Genomic DNA, 13,970 nt, shown 5'->3' with positions numbered 1-13,970 from the left:
GAATTTTGCAGCAATAGATTTTTATTCTATCTTTTAAAAGGCAATTGATGTTTATCTTGATATTTTTGGTTGGAGCTCTGCTTTAAATGACAACATTACCATGCAGGTAAGACATCTCCCTGGGCATGCGCAGTCCTCCGATCTCGCCTCAATATCGAATACTGTAACTGATCGTTCTTTTGTTTTTTTTTTAATGTTTTTTCAGTAACGCCGAATGTTCAGTTCACCTGACCTACCTGTCCCGTTGCACCGAGCCAGCAAACAACTTGCAACGCGCAGGATGCTAATCACTGCGATGACCTACTTCTCATTCTCCTTTTCATTTCAAAAGCCGCGTTAAAAATCCATAAATTAAGGAAATTAACTGATGGAGCCCCTGGCATCTTTGTAAGCTATTTAAATCTTTAAATTTACAACATCTTCTGCATATATCAAGTAATTGAACTAACTGCGGGGATGTAACTTTAATGAGAAAATTTCCCTTTTTCGGCTGGAGTTCATACTCCAAAAACAAAAAGAGAGAGAAAAAAAAAAAAAAAAAACGACGCCTCGGGAAGATAAAGTTGTTTATGCCCGCCAAGGGGATAAAAAGACTGTATGAAGTTCTTTTGTAGCTTTGTGATACGCAGGAACAAAAGGCATATGGAATATCAAATTAATTATACTAATCTCTGCACCCGGTCTTTGAAAAGATAGGAGTTACAACTGGGACCCTTTCTCCTGCTTACCTCCAAACAAAGGCATTTGACCTTTATTAAGGGGTGAAGATGATTATGCACTTGCAGCCACTGGGCACTAGTTGGCGCCAGTGATCTTCTACAAATGATGGAAAAGAGTCTTGTGCTGATAATATTGTTATGGTCCTCTTGTTACAATGTTTTAAAAAGCTATTGAAGCCAGGTCCCTGGGAAGATGAGCGATTAGGATGCAGCCACTTCTAATCTTTAACTTTTTTCTTGTCTTTTTTTTAACTGCATCCTTAAAAATCAGCAGCCCAGTATATTGGCTGGATAAAAGGCAATTTATTTGGCCACAAAAAAAAAATGCATTAAATCCTCCCCTTTGGCTGGGGTTAGGACAAAAAGAGCATATCTCTTAATTCACTAATTCTAGTTAATTTCCAGCCCGCATTGAAAGAACAGCTGGAATTTGGTTGCTATGGGTGACCACAGAATCCCAGTTCAATACTGCAAAATGATTGCAAAGTCTAAGGCTCTACCTTACAAATAATAAAACAATATATATATAGATATATATGTATATATCTATATACATATAGATAGATATATCTATATCTATCTATATATAGGGGGGTATTTACGAAAGGCATATCCACTTTGCACTACAAGTGCACTGCAAGTGCACATGAAAGTGCACTTGGAAGTGCAGTCGCTCTAAATCTGAAGGGTAGATCTGAAATGAGGGGAAGCTCTGCTGATTTTATCATCCAATCATGTGCAAGCTAAAATGGTGTTTTTTGTTTTGCTTGCATGTCCCCCTCAGATCTACAGCGACTGCACTTCCAAGTGCATTTCAGTGCACTTTCATGTGCACTTGAAGTGCAAAGTGGATTTGCCTTTAGTAAATAACCCCCAAAGATAGATAGATAGATAGATAGATAGATAGATAGATAGATAGATAGATAGATAGATAGATAGATAGATAGATAGATAGATAGATAGATAGATAGATAGATAGATTATCTATCTATATATATATATATATATATATATATATATATATATATATATATATATATATATATGTAGATAGATAGATTATATCTATAGATTATATCTATAGATATAGATATATCTATAGATAGATATATATAGATATATAATCTATATATGGATATAGATATATCTATAAATATAGATATATATATATATATATATATATATATATATATATATATCTATATATAGCTATATATAGATATATAGATATATATATATCATTTTATTTTCTATCTATCTATCTATCTATCTCTATCTATCTATCTATCTATCTATCTATCTATCTATCTATCTATCTATCTATCTATCTATCTATCTATCTATCTATCTATCTATCTATTTATCTATCTATCTATCTATGTAGATAGATAGATTATATCTATATCTATAGATTATATCTATAGATATAGATATATATATATCTATATATATATAGATATATATAGATATATATATCATTTTATTTTCGTCTATGCCATGATTTATGCCATCAAGAGGACTATTAACTCCTGCAGAAGCCACAAAAGTATCACTCATGACCTTGCTGTAGTTTACTTTTTTTTCTAGAAGAATTGCTGGAACGTGGTTGCTGTGGGTGACCACATAAATCCAGATTCATTTTAAATAACTGTCTTTGTCCTAATAATAGCATTTTTAATAATAGCTTAGTAAATGAGCAGAAGCTCTGCTGACTTCCATCATCCAATCATGTGCAAGCAAAAACTCTGTTTTGTTTTTTTAATTTTCCTTGCATGTGATTGGATATTTTTGCAAAATGAAGCCGTACCACATTTACTAAGCTCTGGAGCAACTGCATTTGTAGATTGTAACTGCACTTTGAAAAGTGCACAGTCTATTTGCCTTCAATCAAATCAATCCCTTTATATCAAGTGCCAATACCAACCACATCCCAGCTGTTTTAGTGAAGGGGTTGATCTGATTGGCTGCTAGGGTCAACATTGATACTTTGTAGGTCCTGCAGGAGTTAAGCATATGAATTGAATGCTGAAATTCTCAGGAGGTTCTGCTGTAGCATTTCCAAAACGGATTTCTTTTTTAAATGTGTATATATCATTATACACAAATACTGACAGTGTGACCTTACAAAAGTTTCTTTTTCTTCTAATTATTATTATTTTGTTTTGTTTTTTTGCAGGGAATAGAGGCTGCAGAGGCAGGGGAGAGAGGTGGGGATGCAGAATATCTACATGGGAAATCTTCAGAGCTCACATCACTCCAGCTAGCCTTGCTCTATAATTGAAATGGCGAGTTTAGCCCTCGGCTAGTGCAGAGGGCGCATTTTGCAATAGCACAAAGCTTGTCCATAGACGTCATTTGGTATTAATGGCCCGGGGGCAATCTAATGCCAGACAGGGAGCTTGAAAAGGGGGGTGGGGAAAGGAGGGGGGGAGGGCAGGAAAGGAGGATAATGGTTGGGGGGGGGTGAAAATTAAAGCAAAATCAGGTGGGCTCAGGAAATTTAAGTGCATGTGGGTAACTTAAGGACAAAATATAGTCAAGATATAGGAGGTGGCAAAGAGGCGGTAAAAGAGCAAACATGTGGGAGGTAAAGGGTTAAACTATGCCTGGCAAAACAATTTCCATCATTTTTTTTGTTCTGTTTTGACTTGTATTAATATTTGTATTATGTTTGTTTAGTTTCTTTTATTCTGTTTTCTAAAATAATTTTCAAAACCATAAACACTGAAAACCAAACTGACATCAGTTACCTTGCAGCGTTCTGGAAAAAAGGGGGGTTTCGGGTGGCAGGCGATCAGCCCCCAAAGGGTTAATCTGGACAGGCTGAACCAATTTAGGGGGCCGGATTGGGGGGTGGGGGATCTGGGGGGTCGGGATTAGTGTTGATGTGACAGCAGTGGCATTGAATGTAGCATATTGCTCCGGGGGATAAGGGTTAAATGCTGTTAGCAAATATATACATTTACATTTCTATTGGGGGGGGGGGGGGGGGGTAAAATAGTCTTAAACAAAAGAAGTAACACGATATCACAGTAGATTTAAAAAGTTGACCTGGGAGTGGGGAGCTCTTTGAGGAGCAATGGCTGCAGATTTGGGGTACCAGGCATTCTAGCAAGAGCGACACCTGGGTTACATTGCACTGCATTTAGTAACGACCAACATACGTTTCGGGGAGAACACGGAATTTAAAGGAAGTTTTAAAAACTGGGGGTATTTGGGCGGGGGGAATGGCAAAGCAGGGGGAACCTTGGCTGCAAATTTGAGATACATCCTAAAAGAGTTGTAAAATAGCATTTAAAAATCAGGTTGTATATAGGGGGACAGTAGAGAGTGGGGGGCTAAATGACACATGGGTGTGTCTTTGCTGCAGATTTGGGGTACCCAAAAAGAGTCCATAGGGTTGAGAAATAGCCCCGACAGAGCAGCACAGGGGTTAAACTGTACTGTCCGAAAATACATATTTTTTTTTGGGGGGGGGGGGGGGGACAATGGAGAGGAAAAAAGGTGAAAGGCAGGTCTCTTTGAGATGGGGGCTAAAACTGGACAATGGGGTTGCAATGGCTGCAATTCTGGGGTATCAGGCGTCCTAAAAGAGTTGAAAAATAGCATTTAAAAATCAGTAGGTTCACAGGGGACCAATTGAGAGGGGGGGGGGGCTAAATGACACATTGGGTGAGCCTTGGCTGCAGATTTGGGATACCGAGCTCCTTAAAAAGAGCCCATAGGGTTGAGAAATAGCCCCAACAGAGCAGCACAGGGGTTAAACTGCACTAATAAAGAGCTGCCCGAAATACATTTTGGGGGGACACACAGAACTTAGGGAAAGTTTTACAAAAATTGGAGGTAAATCAATGGAGGTAAATCAAGGAGAAAGGGGGGGGGGGAGTGGCAAGGCAGATCTCTTGAAAAGTTGAGAGTGGTGGTGTGCAGGAGGGGGATGGGGGGGGGCTAAAGGGCACAGTGGGGGGACCACACATTTGATATACCAGGCATCCTAAAGTCCTGACAGAGCCCACAGGGGTTAAACAGCACTAATAAAGAACTGCCCGAAAATACATTTTGGGGGACACACTGAATTTAGGGAAAGTTTTTTTTTTTTTTAAATGAGGGTAAATCAAAGAGGGGGGGGGGAGAGTGGCAAGGCTGATCTCTTAAAAAGTTGAGTGGTGGTGTGTGTGTGTGGGTGTGTGGGGGGGGGGGATAGCTAAATGGCACAATGGGGGGACCTTGGCTGCAAATTTGAGGTACCAGGCATCCTAAAAAAAAGCCCAGAGGATTGAAAAATAGTCCCAACAGAGCAGCACAGGGGTTGAACTGGACCAATAAAGAACTGCCCGAAAATAGATTTTGGGGGACACACAGAATTTAGGGAAAGTTTTTTTTTTAAAAACTAGAGGTAAAACGAGGAGAGGGGGGAAAGTGGCAAGGCAGATATCCTGAAAAGTCGACATGGGGGTGTGAATGGCACTTTGGGGGCGCCTTGGCTGCAGATTTGGGGTACCAGGCATCTCAATCAGCCTTGCCCCCCTCCACCTTGAACTGGAGTTGCAGTTGTGTGGCACAGCAATTGTAACACAGCGAGTCAAAGGATGTGAGAAACGTGCCCTGTGTTACTTATTTGGGAACTGAAAATTTATGCCTAGCTGAAAGTGCCCGGGGAAATATTACATCAGACGAAATGACAATGATTAAAATCAGCTTTTTTTTCTCTCTCTCTCCCTCTCCTCTCCTCTCTCTCTCTCCTGCCTTCCCTTCGGTTGCCTGCCTCGTCTGCTGACAACGTGACAGTAGCCCGGTGATAGGCGAACCGTTATCCCTGGCACAGCTGCTGCTGGCACCGGGGCACCGACAGAAGAAGAAGGGGGGGGCAGCGTCGGGCCAGTTAATTGGAGCTAATCCTTTGCCCTGGAGGCGTATTTGGGAGCCCAGAGCTAGGAGTGTGGACGGTGTGCTCTGCTCCTCCTCCTCCTCCTCCAGCACAGCTTCTGCCTTGCTCTCTGCCCGGCTCTGGGGGGGAGACAGCCTGAAGAAGGGGGCGCCCAGGAGACAGGGGGCACTCTACCAGGGAAAGGACGCTTGCACAGAGGGCAGAGCAGGAGGTGGAGGAAAGACCTGGCCAGGATCAAGGTAAGAGGAAGGGAGCAGCTCCATCCTGCCTGCTTGGATTCTGCAAAGTGACTCAGAAGTGAAGGAGAAGGGGGGCAAACCTGTGCCCAGCTCCTGTGTGTGCCCTCCTGATGAGGGGTGGCTGGGCACTGGGTGTCATCTGCTGCTCCTGTAACTGGGGGCGAGGGAGGGGGGGGGGCTCTGCTGCAGACTGTTGGGAGAGGGACCCAGGGGGTGACATCGGTAGCATTGTCTGGTGCCCATGCTACCCTAGACAGTATGCACCCAGAGCAAGCTGTGTGTGGAGCCTGCAGTGCCAGCCTGAACATACATTGTGATATTGCAGTCTCTTCCCTATACAAAGTGTGTTGGGGAGCTGAGGACTCCTTCACTGAAGGGTCTCTGGAAAGGGGATTTTGGAGCAATTAGGGGGGAAGCAATGGATTGGCGTTGTGTGCTCACCATTGTTTTTTTCTGATGGGAGGACACGGTCGCTGGATGCTGGGAGTTTATACACGCTTCCACTTGTCCAAAACTTTCCTGCAAATCCTCATGGCTCTGCAGGAGTCACTGTGTTCCCTCTGCTGTCTCATATTTGCCACCTGGAGGGTGGAGAGGGTGAGGGGACATCTGATGGGTTACTGTGGTCCTAATGAAAGGTTAGAAGGAGAGATGGATACATGTTCATACACATATACACAGTATATATATATATATATATATATATTGTATATGTGCATATATATATATATATATATATATATATATATATATATATGTGTGTGTGTGTATATATATATTTATATTTACATTTTTAATATATATATATATATATATATGTGTGTGTGTGTGTGTGTGTGTGTATATATATTTATATTTACATTTTTAATATATATATATATATATTATTACAGTATAATTTATTTTTTAAGTTTATATAATTTTATTTATTTTATTTTCTCTATGGGGCTCAGCTGAAGTTTTTAATGACTTGTCCCATCATGAGACTGACCTATTCTGCTTCATTACATATTAATGTGTCATTAATTAGATATTTGTCAATAAGAGGTTACTAGGCAAATAAAAAAAATAAATAAATCTCATGTATTTGATCCCTTTAGCCAGCCCTACAGACCAGCATTTAGGGTTCTCCTGTGTTGGAATGAAATTTCTGTCTTTTAGAGGTAGACCCCCCTCCCTCCCTTCCTTCTATGCCCGGACAGCAATGATAGTGTATAGACTGGTACTGCATGTGTATGGGCATTCCTAACGCTCACAAGAAAATAGCACTCAGTCTGCATTTTGTGTGATTTTGCTAAATTATTTCAAAGTGATAGTCAAAGTATGAGCTTCAGAACCATACATTCTGTAGCTGTGCTGGGTCACCCCTCATCCCAGGGCTCCTGCGACATCCCCCATTAGACGCACGCTCCCTGAAAGTTTGTCTGGGGTTGTGTAGGTTAACTTGCTTTCATGGTCGCCGATTATAATATCTTTTGCAAGCATGACATTTGCATAACGTAGCTGTGAACTTGACTTCATCTCAAATTATTTTTGCTTGCATACCTGCCGAATCATCATCAACCCAACCCCCCCCCCATACACACACACTTTACTTCTATTGTTAGTGGGAGACTTAGGAGGGAGTTCCTTGCGTATTTTGTGTAACCTTTCACCTACCCAGTCCCAGTCCTCCTTGTTTTTAGTTTCCACAGCCTCTATGTTCCCAGCATCAACAAGCAGACTTAGTTACCAAGGCCTTGAGCCATGCGCAGAGGTGGGAAAACCTCATACACCCAAAACTTCTTGTACCTTTTTAAGCCTTCTTTTCTTTAAAGTAGAATGTGAATAGCTGATCTTTATGTATGCATGAAATAAGGAGTATTCCTGTGGTCTTTTGTGCAGTGCCGGCAACACCCTGGAATATACTCTTCAGCATTCTCTGCTCCAGGCAAAGTGCCTAGGGCGGCCGGCTTGAATGAAGCTCTCAGAGAAGAAAAAAATCTGCCATTCTGTTTACCTTTTATGGTTAAAATAACAGCTTAGCAGAGAGGCAACTTCACGGAGAAACGATTTTCTTCAAATCGACTCAGGCGGCAGGCGAGCTAGTTTAATCACCCCTAGAGAGCTGAACAACTGTGAGCACAATGGGACACAGAATCATTTTGTGTGTAAATGAGCATGGCATCCTGATTACTTCACTTTACATGGGCAAATAGCTTTTACAAGCAACATTTGTGCAGTTAGTCGTCAGAGGCAGGGGGAAGATAATCTGCCTTTTCAAAGAACTTGATGTGCTGTTCTGGAGGAAGGGGTGGAGGTGGGGGGAGACAATGAAAAAAAAAAAAAAAGACATTTCCCAGATAATTTGAAGGCCTGGCGGTATTGGTTTTGCCTACAGCAAAACAAGCCATCACCCAATACCCCATGTATCAAGGCCACCCTCCCTTTTGTAGGCAATTAAAGGCAGTGGTTCTTTTAAAAACACTGACTAGTGTAATAGTGTATAACCCAGGGTATGATAGCACAGACCAAAGCCACGAGGGCAGGACCAGTCCCAGAAGCCAGTATGGCGAAAAACTACAGCTCTCGAAGGTTACTGGGCCATCACTATACATGTCAATAAAAGCACATGGACCTGTCTACTAAGTGCCTACCAACTCCTGAACTGAACATTATTCTTGCCAGTGTGAAGGAGCAAAGATAAAAAAAAAAAAATGATGAGATGGACAGAGTTTGAGGATGTGAGCAATGGAAGATTCACTTGGGGTAGCAAGGTTGGAAGAAAAGTCGAGAAGGTCAGAACATTTTTAACAATACTATCTTGTTCTTGCTAGTTCATTGACAACTGGTGCCACCTTTTACATCCCCAGTGGTGTTCATGCAATAAATATTTAGGTAACGAGTGGAGGGAAAATTTTGGGAGCATGTCATTTCCAGGTGAACATCAAATTAATTGGGTTTGGTATTTTGATGGTGGCCAAACAGAACATTTTTGTTGAAATTGTTCATGTCTGACATATTTGTGTGATGTTTTGGACCGCCGAGCGTCGTAGGCTGCTCTTCAGAAAGCATGTTTCCTTATCACAGGTTGGAACTTTGTAGGATTGGGTGATGGATGTATATATAAAATTATTTGACACTCATTTGTGGCCACAATGCCAAACTAACCTTTCCTTTCAACAAAATTCTAGAGCTAATGTAAGAAAATAAAATATGAACACTAAAATAAGTTATTGCAAAGCCTCTGTGTCCTTCGCCCTGTCACCTAGCTAGAGTGTGGATGGACCTAAAAAGTGGCCAGTGATCCAGCAACCACCGATCCCAAAGTCCTCAAAGGTGTATGATGATAGTGATGGTCCACTAAATGGTCCCCCCCACCAACAATCAGCTGTCTAAACCTGACAGCACAGAAGATCACCACATCTTTTTTTCTTAAGTGGAATGGGAAACTCATTTTTCCTACCTTTAACCGCAGTGGAACAATTTGCAGTGAGTGATATTGGTTTAATGTGTTTTATACTGTGAAATAGACTTTAGCAAAACATTGCAATTCTAAAAAACCCACTGACGGGAATGGATTGAAAAACCGGTTTGCCTGATGCGTATGTTGGAACTGACAGCCCAACTATGTGACCGCTTCACATCCACCTGGGGATCTTGGGTCCTCTTCCGAGATACTGCCAAGGTCCAAAACCTGCATCTAAGTGAGCCGCGTAAGATAAACTAAGGACCCCCTTTTGTCAGGGATCCTTCAACTCATTGTTATCACCCTCACTTTTTTTTTTTTTTTTTTCCTTTTTAGCTTTTCTGTCTACCATTGGCTCCTACACTACTATAAACTCTCCCCAAATGGAGTAGTTCCATTCATCACCCAAACATTCTGAAAACCCTAATCAATTCTGATATGTAGAATATGCTGTCAAGTTTACCAGTTTCACCAGATTGATCATTCGTGGTGTGTCTTTTTATGCACCATATCTATAATGTGGAGTGTAAGATTTGGTCCATGTATTACACAGCTCTGTTCTGAGCTTTTATTGTCCTTCTATATTTATATCTGTTATTTAGAATAAATAAAACAATCTTTAAAAAAAAAACCTTTAGGCTGGCCATACGTATTTGATTTTCTTGCACAATTTTCCTTTTAGATTTACTCTAAACTATGTAGTGCAAGGGCCTGCCTAATTCGATCCAATTGAAAGCTGTTTAGTTTTGACCTTATATTATATGTTTTTTTGTAAATCTAAAGGAAAGTTGTACAAGAACATGTATGGCCAGCCCTAGAAAGTGCTTCAGCAACGTGCTGCAACTACCAGTGACTTTGATATAACTGAAACAATAATAGTTGGTTAAACTTTGAACAGACCAATGGCATATAATGCAAGCATTCCATAGGTAGTGTGGCATCCATTGGTCTTTCCATTGAAGTCACTGTGTCTATCTATTAAATAATAAGGGGTGATATTACAATAAGGAAGCAAGAAAAAAAAATCACTATAGTCTATCGCTTATTAATGCCTTTTTTTACAAGGGATTTGTGTGTAATTGATGACAATTAATTAATGAATGTTGATTGCCAGCTCCAAGCATCTACTACTTTTTCAGTAAAAGACTGTAATACTTTCTAATGCTTACTGACAGTTTCAGACAATGCCCCCTTGGAATTACTGAAAGCAAATCTTTTACCTATGATCAAGTGAGGTCACATTTCTTTACAGCAGATATAGACAATTCAGAATTTGCTTTAACTTTTTTACATATGTTGCCAAGGATGAGTAAAGAGCGGTGGAAAATCAGTGGCACTGCCTGGAGTTGGGAGAATATGTAGACCTTGTTGCGCATCTTGAGACAGAAAATAGTTGTAAAAAATGAAATATTGCAGATTGTATCACATTGTAGCATTACCTGTGCTCTATGGTTTTGTCTTTTTTTTGCAGCCTTACTATGTAACTATTAAGAGGAACTCAGACAGACTCAACAGAAAGATTATCAATTAGTGAACTGCTGCATGTCAAGTGCTCTTTCCTTCCTAGTCAAATCCCAGACAGATTTTTTGATATTATGTTCATATTATAAAATTAGTAATTAGTAAAAGAATCATATGCAACTATGTAAAAAAATTTGTTCTGGTCAAAGGAGCTTGCAGTCTACAAGATTAGTCTATATTTGAATATCAATATTAGTATCTTATCAATGTAAACAGATGTATCTCAGGAAAGCCTCAGTATCTGTTGTCATATTGAATGCTGTGTGTATATTATCCGGGGTGCTCGCAGTAATGTGATCCAGAGTCCTTTAGGCACTTTCATTGTGTCTGCCTTCTCCATGTATTGTGTAACAGACTGTACTAAGTTTATTTTACAGCCCAGCAGTGATTTCAGTCTGCGTGCGTTATACTGCCTAACAGACTGTACCACACACGCTTCTTCTGTTGCACTCTGGTAGTGAATATATAGTCTAAGGTTTTTGGACAACACAATACACTGTTGCTGCACAGTGTAACTGGCATATTATTATGCATATTTTGCATCATGGATATCCTAAACTTCTGTGATGGTGTTTTTTTTTGTTTTTTTTTTTGCCAACATGTAGACATCACTTCCATCTTTGCAGTTAAAGTAAAGCTCCTAGAAATGACAGATATAAGCCATAAAGAAATCACTTTTACTTTTTATGTTCATGCTCCTTTAAATCAGCAGTGGGACATAAAGAAACCGTGCACCTTCTCTTTAAATTTCTGGCTCTGTAATAGAATGCAGCACAGAGTCTGGAGCTGATATGAGATATAATAAGTCAATTAATATCAGAATTATTATATTGTAATACTAATCGAAAAACACTGATGGGCTTAGCAGAAACCTTGGTTCCTTTGGGAGACTGTGAACAAGAACTCTTTTCTTAGTGACAGATATCCTTTAAATTAGAACTTCATATGTGCTTTGGAAAAAGGTGAGACCTGTGACAAGCATTGAAGAGAAAGGCACACAGGGCAAACTCAATGGGACTTTGATGGCCAAGTAATGGACAGAGAGAAATAGTCCTGAAGGACTGAAATGACAAAGAGATAGCTAGATGGATAGATAGATAGATAGATAGATAGATAGATAGATAGATAGATAGATAGATAGATAGATAGATAGATAGATAGATAGATAGATAGATAGATAGATAGATAGATAGATAGATAGATAGATGTATATGGCCAAGTAATGGACACAGAGAAAGGGAAATACCCGAACGCTTAGGTTGGCCATACATTATACCATTTTCCTGTTCAATTTTTCTTTAGATTTACCAAAACCATATAATTTGAGGTCAAACCTAAATATTTTCAATTTGTATGCAATCAGGCAGGCCCTTGCACTACATAGTTGAAGGTAAATCCAAAGGAAATTGAACAGGAACATTGTATAATGTATGGCCAGCTTAAGAGAACTTCAAAAGTCTACAAAGACTGAAATGACAAAGGGTAATAGAAAGATAGATCGATAGATAATTGGAGATTAGTTAGATAGATAAATATATAGATACGGACATTTGATAAGTCAACGCAGAATATCTCAGGATACTTGTATGTGGTAAAGGGATCGTTTATAAAACAAAAGAGAGTGTAATGCATCCCACACCAAGACAGCAATCAAGTGAGAACCTTTATTATTTGATTTATCCTTAATGTAGGTAGATCTTAGAAGCAAATTTTGGTTTACTTCTCATATCTAATATCTCTGTTTAGCCCCTTGCCGGCCATTATGATGGTCACTATGATGGCCTTATTCCACAATGCGTGCTAATTGTGATGTAAGGTGAAATCTAACTACATTGGGGTCCTTCGCCCGGTTCATCTTCATTGCTGTCCACACTACACGAAAGAAATCCACAAACTAGGGTCTAAATGTAGTGGGGGCAAAGGAAACAACCAATTTGTGGCCAAATGAAAAAAAAAACAAAACACACAGGGTTGAGAGTACCATCTTTGGCTAAAGCCAACAGATATGGCATGGCAGTCCAGCAACTCTGAGTGATGTGGTGGCACAAAGGTCTGCCAGGAGGACCACTCATGTCTTCTCTCCTCACCTCTCTATTGGAACAAACATGGCTGAGCCCAGGCAATGGTGGTGCCAAGGGCCAGTCAGATTGCATGTTCATGTCCAACTACCCTTGAATGTCCATAGGTGGTTGAACTGTAGTTGAAATCATACTAATGCTGTTAAGGACAAGGAGACAGACATATACCATCAAACACAGAATAAAGTTGTATACCCCCCCCCCCCCAAATCTGCCTTTCTTCTTCATCTGCTGTCACACCCTCTAGTAGGCTGTTCAGGAATGTTATTTTTACCCTTTTAAAAAGGTTGACAACTCAAACGCAAACCTAGATTCTGGCATCTGTATATGGTTAATACTTGTAATGACAATAGATTCCAAAACGATAACACTGCCGGGGGTGCTGTCAGCTTTTATTTATATGGTTTAAAAAAAAAATTGAAAATGAAAAGAAAAAATGGTTGCTGTAACTGCTTGTGTGGAGCTGGGCTTTAATTTGATTGACATTTAATACTGAAGTATATTGGAAGCCAAAATGTTCTATTTTATTTTGGATAAAGTAGGGAATAGTTCAAATCTTTTTTTTGTGTGTCTCAGGGAGATTTCTCTTCACTTCCTGTCCTGTAATCACAACAGGAATTGAGTGGAAATCCCTCCAAAATAAGGAAGATCACCTCTTAGCTGTCGACACAACAGGTGTCCCCACTGGAAGATTTCCACTCTAGTGATAACTCCAAATTTTGTATCTTCCCATCACTTTCAGTCCTGGGGGTCACCAGGGCAAATATAAAGGTTAAATCTCCATATCAGGAAAACAGACAGCAATAAAAGACAGAAGGAAGTTCTAGCCTCTAACTACTCTATGCAGAACAAAAAAGAAAAAAACTTTGGCTTTAGATACACTTTACAAAAAGATATTGATAAGATAGAACGAGTCCAGAGATAATAAAAAAAGTGGTGAAAGGTCTGATAGAGAATACCAAAAAATCAATGGAGACTTCAGAAACTTAATATGTATAGTCTTGAGGAAAGAAGGGAAAGGGGAGACATGACTGAAACCTTTAAATACATCAAGGGGTTGCACAAGAGGTTCAAGAT

At 39.8% G+C, this 13,970-nt stretch overlaps 1 protein-coding gene across 1 annotated transcript in view; it reads left to right on the top strand.

Moving 5' to 3' along the window:
- The first annotated feature begins 7,596 nt into the window (after nt 1-7,596).
- The window catches only part of KCTD15 (potassium channel tetramerization domain containing 15), a 66,920-nt gene continuing 60,546 nt past the window's right edge, over nt 7,597-13,970 (top strand). The window contains 2 exon segments of the mRNA XM_073605769.1: nt 7,597-8,529; nt 8,531-8,623. Coding sequence (XP_073461870.1) covers nt 8,458-8,529; nt 8,531-8,623 — 165 coding nt within the window. The 5' untranslated portion in view covers nt 7,597-8,457.

The sequence above is a fragment of the Aquarana catesbeiana genome, linkage group LG11 (genome assembly GCF_042186555.1).
Source record: "Aquarana catesbeiana isolate 2022-GZ linkage group LG11, ASM4218655v1, whole genome shotgun sequence".
Lineage (NCBI taxonomy): Eukaryota > Metazoa > Chordata > Amphibia > Anura > Ranidae > Aquarana > Aquarana catesbeiana.
The sequence above is the reverse complement of the archived record's forward strand: the minus strand, read 5'-3'. Positions and strand labels throughout refer to the sequence as shown.